General features: G+C 36.9%; 1 protein-coding gene and 3 pseudogenes across 10 annotated transcripts in view; 2 read left to right on the forward strand and 2 right to left on the reverse strand.

The window, feature by feature from the left end:
- The window catches only part of LOC145491655 (rho guanine nucleotide exchange factor 7-like), a 37965-nt gene extending 19730 nt beyond the window's left edge, over positions 1-18235 (forward strand). For 3 of the 10 annotated variants that reach the window (XM_081470870.1, XM_081470878.1, XM_081470876.1), the window contains 7 exons: positions 1380-1406; positions 2306-2353; positions 2748-2837; positions 9367-9393; positions 11183-11285; positions 11620-11674; positions 12974-14917. In XM_081470870.1, coding sequence (XP_081326996.1) covers positions 1380-1406; positions 2306-2353; positions 2748-2837; positions 9367-9393; positions 11183-11285; positions 11620-11674; positions 12974-13102 — 479 coding nt within the window. In that variant the 3' untranslated portion in view covers positions 13103-14917. The other 7 variants (XM_081470872.1, XM_081470871.1, XM_081470875.1 and 4 more) reach the window with 7 other exon arrangements.
- Positions 18236-19490: 1255 nt separating this feature from the next.
- LOC145492037 (serpin B6 pseudogene) lies at positions 19491-21033 on the reverse strand (annotated as a pseudogene).
- A 3-nt stretch (positions 21034-21036) lies between these two features.
- On the forward strand, positions 21037-22998 carry LOC145492036 (leukocyte elastase inhibitor pseudogene; annotated as a pseudogene).
- A 1444-nt stretch (positions 22999-24442) lies between these two features.
- On the reverse strand, positions 24443-27536 carry LOC145492038 (serpin B6 pseudogene; annotated as a pseudogene).
- Between the last annotated feature and the right edge of the window lie 316 nt (positions 27537-27852).

Raw genomic sequence — 27852 nt, forward strand, 5'->3', positions numbered from 1 at the left:
ACCACACCTCTAATAGGCCATTTCCGAGTTGCCTTTTGCCCTTGTGTCAGAATGAATCTTTGTGCAAAACCATTCATATGAAAATGTTTTTGGCCTACATTTTCAATTTTATGCAAGTCAAGCTAATTTTCATATGAAAGGTTTTGCACGAGGACTAATTTTGAAACAGCGGCACAAGGTACCTCGAAAATAGTGTATTAACACCACACATTTATATTGATTCAGGCAAGAGAACTGTAGGGCCATCTCCATGGTCCACACACACACAAAAAAAATTGCACTTGAGCTGTGAAGGACTGAAAGTTAGGAGTTAGCAAAAATGTTCTGTATGTTGCAACTAAAAAAAGACACAAAAATGTACGTAAAAAGGTGTTTCAAGGCAGCAATTCTTTTCTAAACTCAAAATTGACCTATCAGTCGTGTAGTTCATTTTTGCCAGTTTTACTACGAAGTAAGGTCTACATTTAGTTGGCTGAAGAACTTACTATATTCCAAATAGAAAACTAGTCCTAATTGTTTTAAATATATGTATCCTGGTAGTTAATATGTATCACAGTTTAATTTAGAATGAAGCAATGATGCATCATAGATTATACTGTAGCTTAAAAACCATTTTCCCTAATGATCTTGTCTACTAAATTTAACGTTATAATCTGTATGAATGACATAGGATAATAACATCACAGACACAAAATCCTCTGCACAATCACTTTTACACTTCTGTACTGTACAATTATATCATTTACAAATTCAAATAAGAAGTAAAAAACATTTATAAAAGAAATAAATTTGAAATGAAATTATTTTTTCATGGCAAAAGTAAATGTATGATTTATTGTTAAAACTCAAGAACAGTTTTATCAAAAAAAAAAATGCACTGTGGTGATTGCTTCTTTCAAGAGGTTTTTGATGAAAACAAGGGAAATAAGATTATAAAACTGTCTACTACAATGTAGGTTGATCTTTAACTGCTTTCATGAACATTGACCTCTAATGTAATTGTTTAGATTTTAAATTGTTTTTTCAGCAGGAATTGCTACCTGAAAAAAAGTTGTCACTGTGATTTTGTGAGCATTTTTGCAGCCTATTTTCAGGCATTGAGTAAGAGTTTTGTTCTGATTAAATCAGAACAGATGAAAGACAGGTTACTTAATAATTTCTTGGTTCTTGTATCTATTCAGACTAAAACAGATTGTAAACATGGCATTGTTACTTAAGACCTGAAGCATTGCAGCATAATAGAGCTGCTTGAAATGCCACCAAAATAATTTATAACCTCAGGCAATTCCTGTTGAAGAAACAAGTAAAGTTTATGGGTTAATCTTGTCAATTAAACGTCTGAACTAACATGAAAAACCTATCTCCTCCCCTTCAACCAGTTTCCATCTCAAGGCCAAGTTTCAGAGGTGACTGATAACTTCTCTTCTAGGTTGTCTTACTCTTAATCCGCTTACATCTTTCAAATCTTGCACCTCAGACTGTAAGTAATCTTTCAAAATAAAGTTCTTAAACCCCTGCCTCCTTTAAGGGCTCAATGCTTAAAATGTGCCCGTAAACGATCTTTTAACTTGCTGTTAATGCTCTGCTCTGTTACAAATAAAAGCTTTAAATTCTCACTACAGAAGAAATAAAATTTTAACTAAATTTAACTGTTACTGATAACTTGCAGTGGAGTTTTCTTTAACACCCATTTACGTGGTGTATTGAATTTTAGGCGTGACTCAGACAAAATTGAATCCATGTTTGATTTATGCTTATTTGCATTTTATGTGTCTGAGAATGGGTAAAAGTAAATAAACATGGGCATCCAATTTTTTTGAGCCATGCAACTATTCCAGTTTCAAGTTAAATGTAAACTGTGCTATAAGAATTTCAACAGATAATTCAAAGTGCGGTATGCATTGTAATGTGGTTGGGGGTTAATAATTTATTTGTTCTCCCATCGCCCTATGTCCCACACCTCCATGATGGGCAGTAAGTGAGAATTAGTGTGGAATGACACAGCTCAGGCAATAAGCGTAATTTTATGTTTAACTTAGAAGTCTGTAATTCTAACCTGTAACAATCACACAAGCTGTTTATACCTTGGATTTGCTGTGCATTGTAAAATTATTTGTAAGTGAGTCTCTAAATAGTGATGGAAGTAATAAAAAAGGTTCTCCCTTTAGTTAATAATTATTTAAATTTCAATCTGGCATGACAATTTAAAATAGCTGCCATCTTCCTTAAAGTGTTTAGATAGGATAAAGTGATTGTAGAAACGGTTATGAGATTTCTTACAAAACGCACTCTTGTATTTTTTAAGGTCGATCAAAGAGTGAACTTGAAGATGACAAGCACAGTGGTAGCTCAGGTATGAGACAAAACAATAAGCTGCCTCATATGTACTGTGTGTTTGAATTCCATTTTTATCAAGCCTAAAATTTTGTGACTCTGTTAACATAAGCAATTTAACAATAATATTGTTCACTGTACCCAAATTCGCTATTAGCCAATCAGAAGCCATGTCTACTGTCCAATATCCTGCGAAATCAATACTGACCCTGTATTGCTACGATATCATGGTCACTTGGCCGAATTTGGGTACCGTAAATATGTAATGGTATGATTCAGCAACATGTCAGGGTTGTTTGGTCTTGCCATGGTATTTATTTATTTCTACGGCCCATGGCTTGAAGCATACCAAAACTGGCATGATTAGGTATAAAAACCAATAGTTATATGGAAACTTTGTTTAAACATTTCAGGAAGTAGTCGTGTATTAGAGGAAGATATGCTTATTCTTCGGGTCGTTGAAGCTTACTGTACAAGTGCGAGAGCAAGACATACGCTAAACAGTAAGTGTCAAGTACTATCCTTGTAATCAGATTTTGTTTCTCCAGAAGCGATCTCTTCTACGTAAGCCTGAGTAACTCAAGGTTTACTTAGTGAACGGTGTAAATGTAAGTTCAAGACGAAATATTTTGAGTTCAGTCATTTCACCGACAGTGAAGATTGGTTTGTACATTACATGTGCATGTACTTGAATCCCACAATACAGAACTACTTCCAGATATATTGTGCTTCATTGTCATAGATAGACTGTACATGCACCTTAACAGTCCTTGAAATTATGTTGTATCATATGTAGAGTGTGTGCTGTCTTCATTCGAGTGCTCAAGTAGGCAAGAACCAAAATGATGGATTTCGAAATGTTGAATCTAGCAAAATTTGGCTTTTCCCACCTACAGCTCAAATTAAATGTGCCCAGGGTGAAATGAACTCAGAGTCTTTTGTTGTGTACTCGTTTGATGAATTGATACAGTTGTAGTAAAGCATCATGGCCACTGCTGAATCTTTCATGTAGTTACATTTTGTTTTGACACTGTAGTGGCGTAAAGATGTAGAGTACAATCTGCAGTAACTGTCAGAGTTGGGTGGTCAGTGAGTGATGCGCTGAATTTGTTTTCACACTTTTCACCAATACTCTGCTTACTGAGTTATTGAAGATATTGAATTAGTTTTCTATCTTTACATCTTAATGAAGGTGACTTCTGTGTAGGAGAGTGGGGTGGGTGGCCTCTTATCCACAGTTTAGGCCTGTTTACGAGGAGAGAAATAATATTCCCTTATGGGAGGGGCGATCCCCACATTGAGCAGCCCTGGGCGAGAGCTTGTGTACAGCGGGAAGGGCCAATTTGTTATTTGGTCAGCAAGGAGAGGTTTTTCATAAAGCTGCTTAGTAGAAAATGGCTCTAGGGGAAGGGTAACTCTGTTTGCAGGGAAAACCTCTCTCCTTATAAACAGGCCTGAGTCATCAGAAGAATCATCAATGCAACAGTACATGTAGAAGAGCTCTGGTGTCAGTAAAATCTAAACACCATTTGAACACCATTTTTGTGAAGCACTATATTAATATAGAAAAATTAGTTTAAATATGTTTGAAGATGAGTATTGCACGTCCTTTAATTTGAGGGTCAATACGAATAGTTACTGCTATTAGTGCCAGAAGGTATTTAACTTTACTTGCAATGTAGTCTTTGATATCGATTTAACCTGAAGAGAAGTGTATTGTTTGTGATTTCCAGTTATTTCAATTTCAAAAATGTACGAGGGTGATTTGCAAATTGTATTGTTCGTTGAGTATGAGGGTAACAAAATTCAGATCTGTAACAGCTTTTCCGCAAGCTCCTCAAAATGAATATGATTATGTTAGTTTATGGGTTAGTTGCACCCAGTTTTGTTATTTCCACTCTTTTAACCTTTTTTTTTTTCAAATAAGAAATGTTATTGTCTCAGTCCTTGGTGAGTGATCAATACCCAGAGCGTTGTAAATTTTACTTTGATCATTGCCCTATTCTGATGTAACAATGATAACAATGAAGGCCTGTGTTGTATGAAAGTCAGCATACCATATGAATGTTAAAAACCAGATGTTTACAGTGCATTTATTTTAAATCAAAAGTTACTGTTTCTTTCTTTTTGTGTAACCTAGCTCACTGTTAATTGATTTAAATTTTTTGTTGTCACAAGCTGTTTTGGTTTTTGTCATTGTGTATTAAAATGCATTATTTGATTAAAACACATTTATGCATCAACCTATGTCCTTGTTGTTGCACTTCACTGCATGTGTCATGCTTACGTGTTCTTAATCTTAATTTTTTTTGTAACTGGCTGATTTCCAATCATATATTGGGATCACGTTTTAATCCTGTTTGAAACCACATCCACCCTTTAGCCAGAAATAATTGTATTGTTAGTGTCAATCAGCCAAGCATTCACGCACTTATTACGTTCTACACAATCTGTCACATCGTTACATGTTCAAACTTCTACCATTGTTAAACCCTTTTATGCAAGTGTAGGCATACATTGATTTAGATCCACTTTAGTTGCTGTTGGTACTCTGAAGTCTTTCTGATCATCCGTACTGATATCAAAGGTTAAATATGGTTTTACTGCGTTGCATAGTTAAATAGATAAGCCCACGTGGCATTTAATTTCGTGTAGGACATGTAATGAAGGTATAACAAACGTCAAATCTTGGAATATGATTTATGAAACATTATTTCAATTATCTTGTGCCAGGATAAGAGTATGTTAAGCATTAATGCCATCTTGTACAGTAATATTGCACTTGAAACTAAGATCCAATTTGCTTCTTAAATTGCACTGCTTAGTTTTTTTTGGTATGCAAATTAACTATCAATTGTGTAATAATTTGAATCGCTAACCCTGTCGGAGTTTTAATTATTTCACAAATTTAATTGTGATTACTGTCCACTAATCTAATTTGTGTTAAAACGCTTCTTAACTTTGTCAAAGCCTTAATTTATGTGGTTCTAACTGTGTGCAGCTTAAGCCCTTCCATGTGACCATTTAAATAAAAGCTTCTGAACAGAGGATTTGTTTGGTGCTATTCATTTTACAATATTTTGCAAATTGGGACATTACCTGTATGTAAATATCTTTAGTTTCAACTCTGGCATCATATTCTAAGTCTTTATTATACCTTCATTATGTGTACCTTAGCAGAAGATGCAAATAAACCCAAACCAAATGGGCCTGCTGAATGCATTCCAAATGACATCCCTGCTGATGAACATGACGGTACTAACCATTCCAGTCGACCTAGAGGCGCCAAGATCTTGGCTCATGGATGCTGCCCGGGACTCGCAAGCAAGAGCAAAATGTACACATATTAATTTTAAAGTTACCGTCCTCTAAATGAATTTGAATACATTAATTTTTTAGGCATATACAAAGATATGCTCTGTGTTATAGTTAGTTTTGTCTAGGAGGAGTATTATTATTTTAGAACCACTATTCATGCAGTTCAGTGGTATAAATTTGGTTGACTCACTGTCAATATAGAAAAATTTTAACAATCGCATGTACGTCTGTATTTTGCGATGAAGGTTCATCTGTGTTTATTGCAAAAACGATTTTTGGTGGTCACATTGTTTTGGAATGATCTGACTTCTCCAAGGTACATGATGCGTACATGTTCAATGAATTAAGCAACTATTAAGAACATTTTGTAGCACTGTTATTGCAATAATATTCTTGTATTGTTTGGGAGGTAGGAAAAGCGATATGGTAATTTGGGTTTAAGTCCTATCAAAAAGAGCCCCCAAGCGTCACTATAGTTGTTAGGTTAGTACTACTTATTGTGTTACTTTTAGATATTTTTGTTTATTCCCACAATCTACGATACCACTTTTATATTGATTTTAACTCAAAAATACAGTGTTACTGACGAATCTCCAAGACGGGACAATTGTAATGCAAATCTATAGGTAGTCGTCCAAGAACCGAGTTTAAAAGGCATTAATTTCGTCCTGGTTACTCGTCCATTTTTAAATTATTCTTAAGATATTGATTTTTGAAACCAGTAGTTTACATGTAAGTTGTTTTTTGTATTTTGGAAATCACGTCGTGAACTTTTTTTTAATTTTAACTTTGATACATTTTGTGACTGCAATACTGACCAGGCCTCGTTTTCAAAAGGTGAAATCGTAAGTGTATATAGAAAGAAGAGGAAGTACAGATAAGGCAGGGAAGTCCTATGCTATTTATGATTATAAGGTGAAGAAAGACTTACAATTTTTATTAAACATGAATGAAAGGTGTAGATAGTTGTAGTATACATATTAGTGAATACATCATATATTACTTTTAAGCAACAACGTTGTTTTAAGTCGATCTTGGAAGCAGGTCTTCAAGAAGAGTAACAGGAAGTATGACAGCTAGGGAGTAACATGTAAAGAAATACGTGTTTGATTTATGGCAGGATATTTGTATTTAAGTGTACATTGCAGGAATACGTGATAAGCAATTTGTGAGAAACTAGCAGGAACTAAGCAATATCAAACATGGTTAGAGTAACTGATACAAATTGACACAAGGGCTTAACGTTTAAAGTAGCCGAGCAGTTTCTTTAAATAATAATACTAATTTATCAGTGCATAGCATTGTCGATTCCTTTTTTCACTTTTTGAAAATTGAAATGATAATAGAATAATTTGACTCAAACCATTTCAAATCGATTACTCAATACTGCTTTGGACTTTCGAATTTTCAAACAGAATGATTTGGCCATTTTGACCATAATATTATTGGTAACTGGCAGATTAATGTTACTAGGGTTGCAAAACGTTTAGACACAAATATTTGTATGTTACCTTAGTTTGTAATTGACTTTTAACAGTAATGTAAATCACTTATCTATGCACAAAATAGGTGGCACGTAGTAGGCCATAGTTTGTGATCCCATTGGTAACGATTTCTTTACTCTAAAACACTTTTTAATGACCTACATGTTTATGATATGTCACAGTGTGTAGTGCAGTCATGAATATACACCATTACATCAAAAAGGCAGCAAAAACAGAACATCGACTAGAATAGGAGTCATAATCACTATTAATGACATTGCTATCATATATAATATAGAACTCAATCTTTGCTCATTCAGGTAATGATATCAATAGGAAAAATATTTAATGATGCAGTGGAACTCTGTCATTTCAGGAGGAGCTTTGTCAAAACATATAAACAATTTGATATGATGTACAAAGCTGACTTGAAATATAAGTTAAAGGGGGGAAAACGCCAAAAGAGTAATATTAAATCATATAGGACAAGGATAAAATTAGATCCTAAGATTAAGACGAATTACAATCTCATTCCCAGAGGCTGCGATCCTTTCGGTTATCAACAAGAATCAAGACTTCTGGGCGAGCCAATATAGTTAGTCACAGTGGTTACTTGCTCTACACATGTTCAGAAACCATTTTTAAGTTTATTAGTTTGGCCCTATGTGCACAACCAAACCCAAACCAAAATTTTCTGGTTTCAGTTTTTGATTTTGTCCAGAGCATCAGGTGTTTGAACACGGGTACAGGCTATGGGGATGAGATTGTCAAATTACAAATGATGAACCATGCGAGAAAGTATTTCCTTTACTCAGGGACATATTTTGTGCAAAGTCCTGACTGAACATTTGTATGGGCCAAAGATGGCCATGACAGAGATGTAAATCTTCATATTACATAGCAGCAATATGATCAAACTTCCAGGAAGCAGGCGGCCTAGGGACCATGAGAAAGTGTCGTCTTAAGAGAGGTGTCTGGGACCATGTTAACTGTCTGTTTTAAAAAAGGTTTCTGCCTCCATGGTGCTCACTATTACAGTTTCAACGGCATTTTTGTTTGTTACGTGACTGGACTTATGTTTAAGTCGGAAAAAATGAGAAGTATTGGCGAGAGTCTGGCATAACACAGAGTTCCACTGCAGTCCAAGTTGTGCTAAGTGAGATCCATATCAAACTTCATCGTGAATATTTTCATTTTAACAGTTATTACAGTCATTTCAGGTGAACTTATTTATTGAATATTAATTTATTAGACGTGATATTTGACTATTTCATATTATTTGAATATTGATTGCTTGATTCTTGGAATGCAACTCAGAATCAACCGTAGCAGAATGTGCACCTTATATATAAATTATAAATGACGATTGCACTGTATGTGATTGAAAGATGGGAATATGATTCTCCCAATAAATTTGGATTTTCGACTTAGAGCAGGTTTCTTTATCTTGTGATTGTCAATTAGGAGAAACTGGTGTGGGAGTGGTTATGCGACGATTACACACGGGAGTGTTGCCTATGCAAGTCATGTTGTCTATTGTTATTTATGAAAGCTGTAAGGCTTTGCCACCTGTCATAAAAAAATGGCCCACTGTTAACTTGCATGTTGTATGTTTCTTTTGGTTGCTTAAGAGTGTTCTTGTTGTAATTTGACGGGTTGCATATAGCATGCATTCTCCAGATGCCCGCTGAATGTGTGGTCGTTTATCAGTGAGATTCTTAGGTGTACAAACGTTCTGTACTGGAAGCAAAGTGTCTGACACATGCATTTTACATTACCACCCTTTGCCATTTTTAAGTTCACCCACTGAGTGACGGCCAATGTAAACCATCCTCTTTACCTTGCAGGAAAAGAGCTAAATGTTAAAGTTTTGTTTCGTTTAATTTTGAACCTGAAACCATTTTTCAACTGTTAGTCAATGTTTTTGAAGGCAAAGTGGACATCTGTAGGAGTGAAAATGGATAACAAAGAGATCCAGTTATACTGAACAACCACTCCTGAACAACCATCTGTTTGGGATAGTTGATCGGTAGCCAGCTGCCAATCTGGCCTCGCATTTCCGCCAACGTTGTGAGCTGGTTTCATTTCAATTGAGTTGTGAACACTGACTGTTATTATCCTCATGTCTTTCAATTCCTTTGCATTTTTTGAATACTTTTTACCACAAACGCTTTTCAAATGCAGACATAATCACTCAGTGTCTTTCTAATTTGCCTTACTTACAATATAGACAAACAAAGGACAGAGGCAATTTCAGGTATTACAAAATATTTCTTTTTCTTTTTCTCCCTATGTTAAGGTGGAGGACGTATCGCCAGGGGCTAGAGCTATGTGAACAATGTAATGGGAGGGGTGTTCGGATGGATTATCAGCCGGGAGTTTGGGGGTTTATGATAATTGTGTATCAGACACATCCCTCCCTGCCTTCCCATGAAACTGATTCTTAATTTTTACCCATTTACAGAAGTATCGAATTTCAGAAGATGATTTTGAAGATATGAAATGAGTTGTTTCAAGTAATCATCAACAACTTAAAATCGAAGCAATTCAAAACTTCAAGCTCTGTTTTGATCATTGTTGCTTGAAAGTGCCTTTCTCCTTGTGTTGCATAAATGCACTATCACAAAAACATGAAGTTCTTTTTTTTTTTGGACGGGGGATGTTTATGTGGGACAAGGTATTTTGTTTACTCTTACGTGTTGTCTTGATATTAAAGATCCCTACAAAACATTATTCTGGGTCATGGGAAATTAGCAAAAGTGTCATTGATTGTCATAATATTGTCTTTGAAAAGCCCCTTTGTGGGAAAGATAATTTATGTCATGTAGTAAATATAAGGTTGTGTCTGTAGCTACTAGGTATTTGATCACCAATGTTTACAATATGTGACAAATATTGTTTGTACTATCTATTAATTAACTTTTAATTTAATATTCGTTTCGTATGTTGAAAGGAACATTGTAGAAAATATTTATAGCAAACATTCTTTCAAATTAATCAATTTTCCTCTAACATGTTGTTAATCTCTTTACGCGTAATATTCACTGACACTGACACACATGCATTAGTGGAACTTGTGTTTGTCGCAATAGGACTCAATCTAAACAATAAATATAATCTGCTGTAATATGTTTTTTGAATTCAAGTATTTCATTACGTTGACTGAGAAACTTGTTGTAATGCTAAATTATTGAGTAATAACTATTTTGAACAATTATAATATAGATAATAGCAAACTTACCTCATTGGAGTAATGGGCCACGTTCGATACATCAGTATTCTGACATGGATCTCTCGGGTCAAAATTGCCAATTGTTTAAGATTCTTTTGTCTCACAATCCCAGATTAAAAGAGACATGGATACATAGAAAACACCACAAAATATAACAGCTTGTCCTGAAAGCCTAGGAAGCCATGTTAGACTATTGATATATCGAATGTGGCCTATTGTTTCAGCTTTGCATAAAATTTGTTGTTAGTGAATCCTCGAGAAAAATAACGTTATAACAATTATTTTTAAAACATAATTTAAATTGCCTATTAAGAATATTTCTAAACATGTAAAGAATAACTGAGCATAAATAGTTACTACGTCTGAGTAAAGCAGTAACTACTCCTATATTTCCCTGAAAAGCAAGGACCTGTTACAATGTTGGTGACATAATTAAAATATTAAGTGATAAATATGTTTTTTTTTTTGGTACATGACATCATAAAGTTGTATTTTGAGGCCATCAAGTAAATTGTTAGTTTTGTCACCAGGTTTAGTTCAAGTTCAAGTTCTAAAAATCAGTCTACTTAAATAAGTGAGTTTAAGTTCAAACTTTGCAGTAAACTGATATACACTTGTCGTACATGTGCTAATCAACAAAAGGCTTCTAAAAGACGCCATAAACGCATGTAGCTGTATAGCAGTTATTTAATCTATTCTAAAATTTAAATTTTCTAAAATCTAAATTTTTTGAAATTTAAATTTTCGCTGTCTTGCCTGTTTGCATGCTTAAGACCAGTGCATGAGAATGCTTGTCCCACCATTCATTTCACAGGTAGTCCAATCCTTCCAGAACTACCCGCCCATCGAACATCCTCAGCATCCAGTTTAAAAGGTGACCTGCTGAAATCAAAGAAATCAAAGAAAAAGTTAACTAGGTGAGCAATTTTGTGATAGTTTCAAACTATGTCCTATTGTGTTCTACTCCCAAATGTGTAAACTCAAACAGATTTGGAAGAGTTCACAACCTTTCCACAGATAATATTTTAAAGTCAGTACGATAACAGAATTAAACATAATTGTTTTATCAGGTAGTAATCATGTGATGAACATAGAAAATACTTGGACTGTTTGGTTGGCTTACAACCATCCCAGAGTTTTCAAAAATACTATATAAATTGGACACTACTTACAGTAACTCATGATTCTTTCCCAGGCCCTTTTCATTTCTTAAGTAGTAATTGTCTCCACCTTGGCTTTTCTTGATTTCAGGGATGTTGTTGGTGAATTTAACTGTCTTAGAAGAAGAGTGGAAGAACTACAACTTGTAAGTTAAATTTCCTTGGTTGAGTCTATGGTACCTTCGTAGCCAGAGAAAGCAGACATCTTAAGCGATTCATTTCCTTCATTCCAGCTATAATGGTGGAAAAGCAAGAGAGTGGTCTGATGGCTTGATTATTGCTCGGATTTTACCATTCAGAGGCATTAAAAAAAGCCTTGTGTGTGCACGTCCAAACTTTGGACTCCTCTCTTTGGAAGAGGGATACTATTTAACTAATAGAGTGTTCCTGTCGAGGAACTATCGGCTGATAGTTGCCCGGCGGAAAATTGATGTTCTTAAAACAATTATTTGCCTGAGAAGTGAAGCTTCAAGGGCAAATATGCTAGTTTTAAAACATCAAATTCCCATGCGGCAACTATCAGACCGATAGTTTCGAGACAAATATACTCTGTTGCCTTTATTGTTCACCACTTAATTTTTTTCTGTGCGCCAGTTCAAACATCGTAGTGAATTATTTTCAACTTTTTTAGATGAAAGCCGTGAAAGCGAAATGTAGAATTTGAAAAAAAAAGCAGACAAAAACCCACTTAGTACAATGTAAATTGTTTATTTTCTTTGAGCCCGCTTTTTTAGACCTGTTCACGGATGAGTACAGGCGCTATGGGCTTATAATTGGGAGTTTTAGCAATAACGACGACGACGCCGAGGACGATGCCTTGTAAAAAATGGATTTAAATTTTACCCTCGATTGTCGCAACTGTGTAGATCTGTTCAGTACGCCTGTAGGTCGAAAAACCTGCTAAGGCTTAATATGTAATGACAGCGTTCAATTCCAAAGAGGACACGAAAATTAGCCATTGCGGTACACTTTCTCCAAAATACGCACGACATTGTGTCATTTCACGTTGTTGTTTTGCAGAGGACGGCAAAGAAATGTACAGTGATTCAAAACGAACGTGCTGAACCATTGTTCTGCTCAATAAACCTTTTGTTTGGTGACGTTCTCGTTGCCGTCGCCGTCGCGGTTTGCTAAAACTCCGTAGTGTCTCTCCGCGGATGAACACTATCGTGTCACGTGATCAATTTAAACCAATGAGATCGGAGAAAATTTAGTGGTGAACTATAATTTCTTAGAGTCCTTTCGTCGAAAAAACAATAAACAGGTTTGCTCAATCTCTTCAAGAATGATTTTATAACATCACTATTCATAGAGCACATTGCAGCAGCCTGCAGCAGATAAAATCGCCGAAAAAATGCAGATCAACGTGAAGGTATTTCTTCGATCAAGCATGTATGCTTTTTGCTTACTATGATATTGTTATTATTACCTTGTTCTTCACGTAGGAAACTGAATCCCTACGGCAGAGTTTGCAAGAAGAGCAGAATGCAAGAAAAAAGATGGAAAAGTTCATTCGCTGTTCGCTGAAGGGAGTGATCCCAGATCTTAAATGGGAGGACGTGGAGAAAAGCTAGCAAAGATGATATCTGAGAATTTTTTAACTTTGTTAACTGTTGAAAGCAATTTTAATAATCTGCAATCAAAATGTACTCAAAATTACACGTTAAACTAAACTTGCATAATTGTTATTTTGTTTTTGATAATATTTCTTCCAGTTGATAAGTAGAAAATTTTAAAGTTATTCCTTATAAACATCATGAATCAAACCTTTTTATTGAGTGAAATATTCGTAACTTTTAAAACTTTTTTTAAGAAATCCTTTCCTTTTCCAATTGTAGGAGATTTTTAACTTGATTACGTAATTACTTAACTTATCAGTGCATAACAGACTAGCATAAGACAGTTTACTGTTACCAATTTAATTACACTTGACAAAAGCTTATGTTGATTAATATTAACAGGACATATTTATTGAAAGTGCTCTTTAAATTTTATCGTTTTATTTTTAACTGATGTAAGAAATTTTGTTATCAAGTAATTTGCTACGTTGTTTTTGTGGCAATTAATATAGTTATGTGTATCTTTTCAGACAAGATAATATATTATGGCAGTCAAACTTTGTTCGCATTAACTTTACTAAATATTAGGAAGGAGAGGATTTAAGATTTATTAATTTATTATTAATGACTTTTTGCTCATTTAATGTGTGTAGTCCGATTTGTGTAATTTTGCCACGATGAAGCTTACACAGTATAGTTTTAACTGGAAATCTGTTGCACAAATGGGAAAAAAGCATTTACGGAACAAACCTATTCATAAATGGTCGCCAATTAAAAATTCTTTGGAATCATCAACTCAAAAACGAGGCTAGTAAGAGTAATTTTGATACTTACAAAAGAATTATTTTAGAATTGGCAGCGATTTATGAGTAGGGTCCATTAGCTAGCCATTAAGGAATTTTTTTTACGTGTGGCGGCCATTTTGGATGTTAGAATGCCAGTTGCCTTCCTCTTGTCACAATTTCTTTGTCGCTTACCGAATCTTCTAATGTGACGTCATAGTTTCCGCAATGATCGCCTGCAAGAAGCAAAAACCCAACATAGCTGATAATCCAACCCTAACTATTTCCGTTGGTTTTTTTTTTCTTCTGCTTGAGCAAATTTCCGTTTTAACTACACTTCGATTAATTTAATAGAAATGTGGAGATTTCATTTAGTACTTAATTACTACGTTTTTGTAACGTCAAAAGAAATTTGGTTAAGATGCTTTTCTTTGGACAGTACTTTGAGATAATATATTGCTTTTCTTTGAACCAGACTGTTTTGAAAAACAAAATAATAATTTGACGGCATCAGGTAGACCTAAATCACTACAGAGTTGTTATACATGTTTTAATTTAACAGGATACATTTTATAGTCAGTCGATATAAGCAAAAGACCAGTGTTGATAAACACGATATGAAGGAGACATACACGGTTCCTTTGTTCGATTTCACATAAGACATTAAAGACCACAGAGTACTGTTAAAAACTATATAACAATAGTTTCGAAATACGTTATTTTATTAAAACAAGTGTCAGAAATTGTTCTGACTTTTAAAGAGTTGTTGTGCATCTCGCACAGCATTAGATAATAGCTTTGAAGAACAAGAAGTTACATTTTTCCCAAAACAATGTTCTGAATCCCTAAACTGCAATGTAACATTTCCTATTTGGTATTTAATCAACTGGGCAGACTAGATTTTATATTAATGTATTTGTTAATATTTGAAACTTTTGTTAGCTTGAGACTAAGTTGAAGGTTATTTCTTGTACAAAATGTCCTGATTTTCTAACGTACATGAAGTGTCGTTCTAAGTTGTAATTATTAAACCTGTTGTTGCTTTGTGTGTTTTAATCTTTTTACAGATTCATCAAAGTCCTCCCTTTTGGCCAAATTCAAAGGCAAGAAAACGTAACTATGAGTGAACCATTGACAATAGAACGGACGTTTCCTTCCAGAGAATAGATGTAAACTTTGTAAATTAATAGACTTTGAATGTATTCTTTGTGTGCAGGGTTTTATAAACGGTTTTATAACTCCACATATTTTGTCGTTATCTTTGGCATGGGAAAGTGGGGCTCGGTAGATCTCTTTAGGGCGTATACCCTGGGAAGACTTAATCTAAAATGTAACTGAGAGATCTTGCCCAAATTATTAAAAGCAAACTGGAACCCAATTTTAAAATTGTGTAAGGTAGCTGTACTATGGGGTAAGCTTTCGAAAAGTGGGAAAATAACTGTTTGAATTAGGGACACAATCTTACAATCAGCGAGTGGGTGCATTCTTTGAAAACTAACAGCTGACAACTTCTCAATGAAACATCTTTAACCTCTGGTTTCATCTCGTAATAGACCACGTTCGATATAATAATACTCTATCATGGTTCCGAGGCTTTCAGAATAAACTTCTATATTTTGTGGTGTTTTCTTTGTATCCAAGTCTCTTGGGAATTGAGGGACAAAAGAAATTTTAAAAATATTGCAATTTAGTCCTGAAAGCCTCGGAGCCATGCTAGCATACTGATACGTCGAACGTGGCCTATTGGAATAAATTTGAAAACTTTTGAAAAAACTAAATATGGAAAATGAAGTCATTCAGAACTACGCATGCTACAGGAACAATCAATGTAGGGATTTGCCTTCTCTACAAGATACTTACGTAAATGTTGATCCAGACTGTTTGTTTTGCCGTGACAAGAAAATAAATGACGGAAAGTTATTTGATACAGTCGAACCTCCCGTAAGCGACCACCCAAATGCCGAGCCTGGTCGCTTACGAGAACTTAGACCATATTGGGTCAAACTTTTGCCTCATTAAGACTGACAGGGTACAGTATATGTGCATTTTTTTTCTTTGAATTTTTAACTGTTGTTACTTGTGGAGAGTAAATTTTGAGAAAAAATTCCTGTTATTCCCATTAAGAATTTCCGTTTCTTGTACAACCCAGGAATGCGATAATATTATAATACCTTATTCAATTTCCGCTCTATTACCTGTCAAGTGGTCGCTTACGGGAGGTTAAAAACAAAATAAGATTTCAAACTTGTAGCTGTAAAAGTAGTCGCGGTCAATTTCGAGAGGTGATCGCTTACAAGAGGTTCCAAATATAGTGATTTGACAGGGAAACTTGGTATTTTGGAAAAGTGGTCGCTGAGGAGAGGTCGGTCACTTACGGGAAGTGGACGCAACCGGAACGTTTCGACTGTAGCTTAGAGCGGTTTTCAATATGAGAATCCTGGTTTACAATATTTGCTACATTACATGTAGCTCTGATGGAGCTACAAAAAAATCAGTGCTGAATATTGATTATGAATTTTTCCTTGAATCGCATAGCCTTCTTTTTGAATAAAAGAGAACCCCATTTCATTTACGTCTTTGTGAATGTTGAAATATTAACGCCCGCTCGAGAAAAGCCATTCTAGTTGAATCAACTGTCAAGACTGCACTGTCAGCTAGCGAATAGAAATCCAGCTAGAAACAGACAACTTTATTTCAACCTCGTGGTTGGCAAACCTTCATTTTCAAATTGTTCACGCAAGATTTAAACTACTTTAAAGACATAATGTTATTGTCTTTCAAGAGCTTTACTGTAATTCTATTTTTGTTTGTGTGACAAATCAAAAAAGTAAAAGAAAGAAATAAAAAACAAACGATATAATAGTCGATATAATATATACTTTTATCGCATCGGACGCGGCACTGAAAGTGAAAGAAATAGACAACACGCATCGAAAGTGATATCTCAGACCGCCATCTCAAGAAAGCACTGACTGATGTTCAACTACGTCGAGCAAAGGGTGGTATAAAGAAAGTTGTTTCGTTGTCGCTCCAGTGCAATATCACGCAAAGCCACGCTTTCAAGAGTCACAATTCCACGCTGAATACCTCGCCCAGGTAACCAATCAGGCGGGTGCGAGAATTCTCCGAGCTATGCGATTCTACATTGTAATTTCACCCTTTCGCGTCGTTTGTATACGTTTTGAAATTAAAGAATATTTGACCGCAGACTCGGCTGCAATAACAGCTATTAGTGTTTAAAGCCCCGTCCACAGTACACCGCAGGAAGTTGAAAACGGAGGTTTCGCTCTGAAAATACACGAAATGTTTTACCCACACACCACATCGGAGGAATTCAGTTAAAAACGGAGGTTTCACCGGGGGCCTGTTCACAATCTATGTGGGAACGCATTAAATGTTTCCCGTCCACACCACGCCGGAGGAATTTGAGAACGCGACAAACACTGGTAAATCTTGGGCAAGGGAATATTATAATGATCGTAACGTCATCGTTTTCGAAAAGCTTCGTTTTCAAAACGTTTTCCGTCCACACTGTACTAAAACGCAAAGCCGGCGTTTCAAATTCCTCCTGTTTGAGGGGCTTTTACAAAAAACTCCGTTTTCGTGACGGATTAGTATGGGGGGAAGGCCTAACCGGAGAAATAACGCTCCGTTTTCGAATTCCTCGGGCGTAGTGTAGACGGAGGTATGGAGTTTAATAAAGTAACCAAGACCGAGTGGACTGATTTAATACCGAAATTAAATTAACTTGGTCACCCTGGCATAGCGAATAAATCGAAATAAATTGTTTATCCCTCGGATCAAGGGGAAAATCTGTTACAAGTTCACTCCTGTTTGACTCTAGACTATCGTCTAATCAATATAGCCTGTTGAGCCCGAGCTGAGTCATTCGTAGTCTCCTCCGCAGCCGTTTTTTGGGATGTCACGCAACGCTCCCCCCAAAGCGGGGGGAGCGTTGCTTGACATCCCAAAAAACGGCTGCGGAGGAGACTAAGTCATTCGCGAATGGGACGAGTAAAATGGGGAAGACGAGAGACTGGGAGTTAATATCACCCCAGTCCCCTCGCTCGCGAGGTCATCTCCGAAGTCCCTAAATTCAGGACATTGTTTTTCCCTTATTTTAGCTTGCATTTGTGTATCTCTTTCTTCTTTTATGATAATAATATCGTCTTTAATGTTTAAATTAACTTAGCATGCGGCCAACGCCAACTTATATCTACATGACAGTAACCAACTCGAAAGCTCATTGGCCACTTTGGTCACTGTACACAATTAAATATTGTTTCTTGTAGTTAATTTCTATCTGTATTTATTTTTCCTATATCATTGTAAACCATCTTACATTAAGTTGTTTTTCTGCAAATAGTGTGCAATAATAAAAACTGAACTGAACTGATTTAAAGTTATTCTTTGAGATCTTGTTAGTATATTTTTTTAAACATATAAAATGACATAAATAGGTCCGCAATGCATGCATAATTAACTACATAATTTCAGGAGTCAAAGTAAATTTGTATATTTTGTTCAAAAGAAAAGACCATGAGTTCATGGCTAAAATTATGTACAGCACCATTGGAAACGTACTGGTGACAAGACTGCATCTGGCACAAATGTCAAAAGTCCTCCAAGTGTGTTTTGAAATCTTCTCACCATAACTTGGAAAGAGCTACGAGGTATAGTTTGGTGTAGGCTACATAATTTTTGTGAAGTATATATGAAACAATTCATATTTGAACTGCGGTTGTAGATGAAAAATCCCGTTGAAGCCCTAAATTTTTTCAGGCTTCTTCTTTCCAAGTGCTTAAATTGGAAAATTTACTGTGATGATCATTCTTCACTTTCATAATTTTTGTGGCGGCTGTGAATAAGGAAATGTAGCCTGATGCTCTCCTCACAGGAGTGAAGAGGATGAGTGAGTGCAAATAAGGAAATATATAATTGACTGACTGATTGATTAATTGGTTGGCAGATGGATTGACAGTGTGGCAAAGGTTTATGTGAAGCTGAGTTTCACTCCCACAGCTCAACCTTGCATCATTGCAGTGGTGTTAATGTTAAGAAAATTGCCTCCACCAGATAAAAAACCCTGTTGTGAGACCATCCATCTGTAGGTCATTTAGCGGTACTTTCGCGCCAACTGCCTCTCACTAATTATTATTACATTTTGCAACATTTAATTTCTCTCTCTCTCTTTGTCATTAATAGACATGATTTGGAGAAATTATAGCAACAAAAACTGGGAGGGGAGGTGCTGCCCCAAAGGGTGCAGTTTTTTTGGCCATTGTTTTTGGTCAGGAATAGAGTATCAATTTTTGGCTATTTTAATCTCAAACAGGGTATGCTGTTTCCACTATAGCCTTGAATTGGAGGTGTTTTTTGGGAGAAGCTACTTTTTCATCATTAATGATAAGACCGTCAACAAAAGCCCTTCACAGTGCCTTATAACATCGGTCTGAACTAGAGAATTAATTATAAGACAGGTCTCAACAGAGTATTGATTTAATGGTCAGGTCTTAATTTAAGAGTATTAAATGTTTTGTCAGGTCAATTTCATATTTTGGTTTTAAATAGGAAGTTGCCCCCCCCCCCCCCCCCGCCACCCCAACCCCTCAATGTTTTTTGGGAGTACCCCCAGGAACAAACTAAATGAAAAACACAGTATAATGATATCATAATCCAGTTGAAGCAATATTTATTAGGAATAAGCTGCATACATTACTTTTTTTTTTATTACTATCCGCTTTAAGAGTTCCAAGTTCCACCTAGGCAGCAACATTTTAACTATGTTTAATTGTCTAAATTAAAAGTGCATGTTGTTTTACTAGTTTTATTCTGGTTTCACAAAGCGACCCATGAACAAAATTGCACTGGACTTCCTATGACAAATCATGAACAGAAATGGATGATCAGCACAGAACCTGGCATCGAACATTGGACTAAGCATTCGTGACATCATGACCACTGCTGTGGCCGCTGCTGCTTCTGTGCCCTTCTCGTTCACTTCGACAAATGCCTTGTGAACGACATGGGACACGTAGAGCCTCTCAGGACCTCGGATTATGCCTGAAAAATTAGCCTTAAACTCACTAAACATATCTGTTACTCCCATCTTAATTAGAATTTCCTTGAGTTGAAACTGCTGTGTCAGCTTAAATCTTGGCAGGGACACCTCTACCTTTTCTGGGTGTGACTGTGATACAGTCGCCAGAGCCTGTTGTAATCTTTCATGGGTGAGGCTTTCCTCCAACTTGGCCAGTCCATAGGTGGCATGGGGCAGCAGGATGACCATGGAAAGGTCTTCTCCTTGGTAAGGCATCTCAAGAATCTGACAGGCAAGCTCCCCACCATCTTCAGCATGCTTGAACCTTTTCGTCAGGTGCATCATCTCTACTTCGGTCTTTTCACTTTCGGAGACGAAGAAATTCTGTTTGAAAGTCTCCTCTTTTTTGAACTGGTTTTGCCAAAATCCCTTGAAGTAGATTGCATTCACCAGGGACAGTCGAGTGCGGGTGTTGAATACTCCCGATGGAATCATATCCTGGATTTTCTGTTTCGTTTTCTCCTCCACCCAAGCGTTCACATGTTTCCTAGCGTTTTCTGTATCGTCCTGGTAATCAACCATTCCTACTTCAGCACCATAGAAATTTTTCATCTCTTCCACGAAGCCTTGCAACAGGTTGTAGTCCATTTGAAGGAAAATTCGATTGGCAGTGAGGAGCTCGTTACTCGCGGTGTTTGCGGCTTGGAGAGCTTCAAGAAAATGTTTTTCTTCATCGTGGAGTGAGGGGAATTCTTTCCAGTGTAGTGCCTTGGCCAGCTGCGTAGCTGTGTCTCCTCTGGCTCCCAAAGAGGTCATGGCTAGTGCTATGCTCAGACTGCCTGGCGAATAGAACAGGTTTTTGCCAGCGAAGTTTTGCTCATTTTTGAGAACCTTATGGAGATCCACCGTGAACTTGTTGCTTGCTTCAACCACAGCTTCCATTTTAGACATTCCTTCGTCTACAAAACCTTCAAAGTTCGTCAACACTGAAATGAAGCTTGCGAAAGAGGGGACGTGTTTAACACTTGTGCAGCAGTTGTGCAAATTTCATGTAATTGGCTTCAGTTCAACCAATCAGAACTTCCCGTTTTGTGTCACGCGTCACACACTCAACCGATTCACATCGGCCCTTGAAAATGAAAATGTTCGTAAGCTTGTGCTTCCTCGTTTTCCTTTCACTTCCTAACAGTTTAGCGTCGTCAGACCAAAATGAAAGTCAACAGGTGGGAGAGATAATAGAAACTGTCAACGATTTTGGTTTCGATCTGTTGAAAAGTTTCAACCACGAGGAGAAACTGAAAGATGACAATCTATTCTATTCTCCAACCAGTATTGTAGTCTCTTTGGCGATGGTGTTCTTGGGAAGTAGAGGAAACACAGCGCATGAATTAGCGAAAACTTTGAAGTGGTTCTCTCATGAATTCGAAGACGTCCATTTGGCGTTGAAGTCGTTGCAGGAGGCCATACAAGAATCCGAGCACGATAACCTGGAGCTGAAGATCGCCAATCGAATTTGGGGACAGGAGGACTTAGATGAGACAGCCGAGTTTCAGGAAAGTTGCCTTACATTCTACGACACACGCATTGCTAAAGTTGACTTTAAGGAGAATTATGAGCGAGCGAGAGAGGAGATCAATGGGTGGGTAGAAGAAAATACCGCAAGGAAAATTAAGGGTTTTCTCCCACCCGGAGCTGTCAATCAAGATACGAGACTGGCATTAATTAATGCAATTTATTTCAAAGGTACATGGCTTCATGCCTTTAAGCCAGAGAAAACTCATCATGCTCGATTTTATACCGGGAATGATCATAAGAATGTTGTGGAAGTTGAGATGATGTCACACACCTCAAGGCACAGTTACTTTGTCGACAAAGAAAATAATTGTAAAGTTATTGAACTTCCATACAGTGGGGACGGCGTTGCTATGTTGATTGTCCTTCCCAATGAAATCAATGGAGTCTCTCACCTCGAACAGGTGATAAACACTAAAATCATGTCCCAATGGATTATGTCGTTCACAAACACCACTGTAAAAGTATCCATTCCTAAATTTATCCTGAGTCAGCATTTTGAACTGAAGGAGGTACTCAGTAAACTAGGCATAATTGACTTGTTTGAGCCTGGCATAGCAGACCTGTCTGGGATTAGTTCAGTTGAAAGCCTCTATGTTTCTCATGTGATACATAAGGCACACGTCGTTGTGAACGAGAGGGGAGCAGAAGCCGCTGCAGCATCTGGGGTGGTTATGCAGAAGAGATCTTTAGACATGCCTCCAGAGTTCTATGCCAATCACCCCTTTTTATTCATAATCTTTCACAAGACCTCAAGCGCTATTTTATTTATGGGTCGCGTCAAGAAACCTGAGATGACTGAACAAGAAAATGACACTGCCAAAATTAATTCCAATTCTGCACATCAAAGTGATGAACTGTAAGTTTGGTCAACTAGTCTAAGCAAGTCTACATGTAAGTAACTTTCAATAGAAAAAAAAAGAGTTTTTTTTAACTACCTTAAAAGGCTTTAACAGAATTCTTTGCTGCCCACATCATTATTTGATTTAAACACATTTTTGTCACTAATATTAGCCTTCACTGTTCCAGCAAATGGTCGACCAAGCTTTCTGGGATAAGGTTGACGTTCAATAAGCCTGCTTGCTAGCACGAGTATTAGACTGGGGTTGATCCTTGTTAATGGGTAGATCCTTGTTTATCAGGCTTACTTAATGCAACTGCTTAAATGATAAGAATCTCATCAGAGACGTCTTTGAGAAAGAATTCACACTATGCATTTGTACTCATTGGTCGTTAAAATATTATGAGAAATAAATAAATAATGCAATTTTGTTAAAATAATATTATCCCATTCAATAGTTATTGTGAGCAGCTCCTGGAGAAAGGCAAACTTCTATATGATATTATCAGCATGTATAGTTAAACGCAACTTGCAATGATGCCTCCAAAATCTGAGATTAAAAATGAGTATTGTCCAAATGGCTTCTCTCTGATCAATGTATCAATGATATTGATGTAGCTTGTTTAAAACGTTAAAAAGAAATACAATTTCTTTTTAGTCTGAAGCACCCCCCCCCCCCCCCCTCACTGAAGGAGTGGTTGGACTATCTTACATGCCATTATAAGAAGATGTCTGACAATAAATACGTAACAACTGTGCAACAACATTGTCAGTTTAAGCTGAAATAAATTAATTAGCCCTGAAGTTGAGTTACTGTTTCTGCCTTGTTGATCTGAAAGAGGCTTTGTTTCGTAACAGGAATTACTTATGGGGATCAAATGCCAAACATAGAAGAGAAAATTAGAGATTAGAAACAAGTAAATTGACACTGTATGTGGATTTGATAAAAATAGGACTAATTTTAAACCACTTTAATGGTCTGCAAATTATTGGGACACTCTGTCACCCCAAAGAATGAAATTCAGAGTTGTGTCACACTCCAGGGAAGGGTGGGAAGGTGCAGGTGAAGTGAAAGAAACTTTTATTATTTTCTTATCTTCACAACAACGTTTTACTGTACTTGTGTTTTTTTTTTAAATTGATATTTGTGTGTACATTATAATTAGAGTGTGTGGTATGCCAATTCTAACTAACCAGAAATTTATTTTGTTTACAATATCCCTATGGTTACATTCCAAGGAGACAGTATTCTAACTGAATAAATCATTTACATAGGACTTTTACTCATTAGCCAGTGCAATGCAATATTTCAGTAAATGAACCAATAATGACAAAGAATACAAACGTTGTTCTATAACAAGATTTGACTTCCTCAAAGAGGATTGGAATGTTGTGGATCCTTCAGGACAATATTTTAATATTACAAAATAGGATTTTTTTCATAATTTTTGTCCCAAACTCATGGCCATGATTTTTCTTGTTTACAACCATCCTGGAGTGTATTTATTAAGAAGACTGACGTGAAATTATTAGGAGAAAGATCTCTACAAGGAATATGACTGAATTTGTCCTACATGTTTTCACCTCCACAGTTATAACAAAATTGAAAGTAGATTTGGTGGATGGAGAATTATTGATACAGTACAATACAGTACAATAAGGTTTATTAGCTTCCACAAGAGGATCTTCATACCAGTAATTTACAGAGTATGTTTATACATAATTTAACAAAAGCATCAAAAATATTTCCATTAACAATTAGTTGGTTTGAATGAAAATTACTAATATCACTACAATATTTATGAAAAACGTATGGTATTTAAAGTGAATTAACTCCAAAAACATACAGACAATTTACCTGAAAATAATTTCTTTCCTCATCATAAACTGTACAATTGCATATTTTAGTTGCATCGCAAATGCATATATAAATGACTGGTAAAATATACTTTAAATTCTGTTTCAAAAATTAAGTACCACTAACATGGATTCTGGAAAATTACCATCCAGTTCTTGAGGTCGTATGAAGAGATGCACATACACTTTTTCATACCATTCATGCTTAAAAATCATACATCCTGTCCAGTGTCATGCATTGTGGGGGGGGGGGGGGTGGGGGAGTTGGGGGTGGGGGGTTTATTCATCAGAAATGGGGGGTGGGGGTGCTCATTGGAAGTTTTCAAAAAAAACCCTAATGGGTACCAATATCCTGTTTTGTGGGTGTGGCTTGAATTTTTTTTCATCCCCAAGGTGCCAATTCTAAAACAGCACATTATCTCCTGTCATATTTTTTGGGGCTTTATACCCTAAAAGGTACCACAAAAGCTCACCTTGTGGACCTCTTGAGGCTGAACACACTACGAGGTACCAAAACTGCCTTTGTGACCCGTAAAAGGTACGAGGGGGGCACCCATCCTCTTTATGTGACGATTAATTAGATGGAAGGCTATGTGCCCCACTGTAGCAGAATCTATGTTTTAATAAATTGGTACAGGGTTTGGGGATAGCTAATTTGTTTTCAATATTTGTGAGTGCTGAAGAGTTAAACTAAGCCCATTAGGTATTTTGGATTTTTCAATTTTTTCTTTTTCCTTCTGATATAGAGATTACTCCATCCTAGTTTACTGCAGAGGGTGGTGGTGGTAATCAGACAGACCCTAAATAAAGTCCTGCAGCAATCTTGGTACCCAAAAAAGGTGCACCAAAATGTTTCTACCCTAAAACATCCTCATACCCTAAATTTTGTAGCTCAGCATTACTAATATACCAGTGACACATCCACTAGTTTGAAAGGCCTTTTAAATAACTAAATGACAAAATTTTTGTACCCTGATCTGTACTTCAACTGTTTAAATCTACCCCTTTTTTGTATAAATCTACTAGCGTTCTATCACAAATGCTGTTCTCTGATTGGCTATGCTACTCACTATCTATTCTGTGATAGATAGTGAGCAGCATAGCAGTGTTCAGTTTTTAACAAAATGATGGCCGTTTCTTTGCATATTCGAGGTGTCTGTGAAGAGGATTTAGATAAAGTCTTGAACGACTTGTAGATTTATCCTAAAACAATAAGATTATTTGCTCTCGATTTCTATGCGTGATAGAGGTCTGGAACTCATACTCTAATTGCTTAATATATGTATCTCACAGCCTGAAAAAGGACCCCTTTGGGTACATGGAGCCTCCCCCTATAGTGCACTATGGTGAGTATACACCCCTGCTTGACATGCACCTACAAAACTTTTTTTTTTTTTCACTTTTCCACTTATAAAGCTTGTAAATGGAAAGTATCCTCAACCCCTACCTAGCACCCCCTACAATGATGTTGTCTCTTATAGTTGCTTATGACAATTCTATAGTTTCACTACCCGACCCATGAACAAAATAGCACTGGACTTCTTAAGACAAATCATGAACAGAAATGGATGATCAGCACAAAAAATTGGATTTCTCACAAAGCCTGTTGGAGCCATCATGACCACTGCTGTGGCTGCTGCAGCTTCTGCGCCCTTCTCATTCACTTCTACAAATGCCTTGTGGATGACATGGGACACATGGAGCTTCTCAGGACCTGGTGTCATGCCAGAGAAATCAGCCTTCAACTCATCAAACATGTCTGTTACTCCCATGTTTGCAAGAACGTCATTGACTGCAAACTGCTGAATCAGCTTGAATCTTGGAAGGGACACCTCTACCTTTTGTGGGTGTGACTGTGATACAGATGCAAAAGCCTGTTGTAATTTTTCATGGGTGAGGCTTTCCTCCAACTTGGCCAGTCCATGGGTATCATGAGGCAGCAGGATGACCATGGAAAGATCTTCTCCTTGGTAAGGCATCTCAAGGATCTGACAAGCTAGGACCCTGCTATCGTCAACGTGCCTGAAATCTTTCATAAGGTGCATCATCTGTACATCAGTCTTCTCACTTTCTGAGACGACGAAATGCTGTTTGAAAGTCGCCTGTTGATCGAACTGGTTTTGCCAAAATCCCTTGAAGTAGATTGCATTCACCAAGGTTAGCCGAGTGTGTGCGTTAAATACTTTCTCAGCAATCAGATTCTTAATTTTCTGCTTCGTTTTCTCCTCGACCCAGTCGTTCACTTCTTTCTTAGCGCTATCTGGGTCTGTCTGGTAATCAACCAAGGCTATTTCAGCGTGGAAAAATGTTTTCGTCCCCTCAACAAACTCTTGTACCAGGCTAAAATTCTTTTGCAAGAAAAGTCGATTTGCAGTTAGCAGTTCGCTGCTAGCAGTGTTGATTTCTAGGAGGGCATCGAGAAAGTCTTGTTCTTCGCTTCGAAGTTGATACCTAGACATTCCTTCCCAGTGTAGTGCCTTGGCCATCTGCACAGCTGTGTTTCCTCTTGTCCCCATAGAAGTCATCGCAAGTGCAGTGCTCAAACTGCTCGGCGAATAAAACAGGTTTTGGTCTTTAAACTGTTCGTCATTTCTGAGAATTTTGTGGAGATCCACGGTGAATCGATTGTTTGCTTCGATAACAGCCTTCATTTTGCATCTAAGACCTACCACGTCTTTTCACAATTTCATTGATACAAACACAGTGTAAAACGGGCCATTGCATGACAAACTATAACTGGCGATCACGCGAGGGAAACTGAAGGGACTTGTTGTGTCACGCCATTCTCGTCCCCATAGCCCTTTTCGCTCCTTTTAGCCGGCAGGGACTTGGCGCGAGAATCGAAGGGCTCTGAGGACATAGGATTTTCCAGTCCTAGATTCTATGACTTCCGGTCGTCATGTATGCAGTCGTAATGTCCCTACATACTGTTTGATCCGCTGTCATCTCAAGTAGAATCAGGTACTGATTGACCTTCAAGTCAAGAGGATTGGTAAGTTTTAACCCTCGCATCTTTGCCGTGACCCTCCTAGGGACTTCATGCTGGTCTTCTGACCTAACCTAGGGTAAGCGGCGTCTTTGCATCTTTCCTCCGTACTTTTCTTCTTTGCTCGACTCCGTTTTCGGCCGAGAGCTTTTCTTTTGCACTCAATCGTGCCAGTTTTCTGGCCGCTGCGTGTTTTTGCCTTTAGTTAAGCTTGGTCACCCATCCAGCTTAACTTCTCATTTTTCTAAATTTGTGTGTGGCTCTTTCTGAGTGGATCCTTTTGAATTCACTTTTGTGTACTTTGCACTCTTCTGTACTTTGTGTCTCTTGCGTTAATTTTACTGTAGCCAGGTTTGTCCTGTGTTGTCCAAATTCATCTTGTAACTTAATTGATATCTATTGTGGCTGGGCAATTGTCCCATCCTGTTTAGCATTTTTTGATAGCGTGCTTTAATTTTGCTTGAGCGTTGCTTGTTTGTTAAGCCTTCGCTCTTCCAAATTCTCCTTTATTCATTGCTGTTTGATACGCTTAATTCTGTTGTAGCCAGGCTAGTTCCTGTTACCCAAATTTGTATCTTTATTTTCGTAGTTTTATTATCTTGTAATATTTTTGTAGCCGGGTAAATTCCCGTGGTTCATTCATATTCATCTTCTTTGCAGTGTGCACGTAATTTTATTGTAGTCAGG

This window comes from Orbicella franksi, chromosome 7 (assembly GCF_964199315.1).
Source record: "Orbicella franksi chromosome 7, jaOrbFran1.1, whole genome shotgun sequence".
NCBI lineage: Eukaryota > Metazoa > Cnidaria > Anthozoa > Scleractinia > Merulinidae > Orbicella > Orbicella franksi.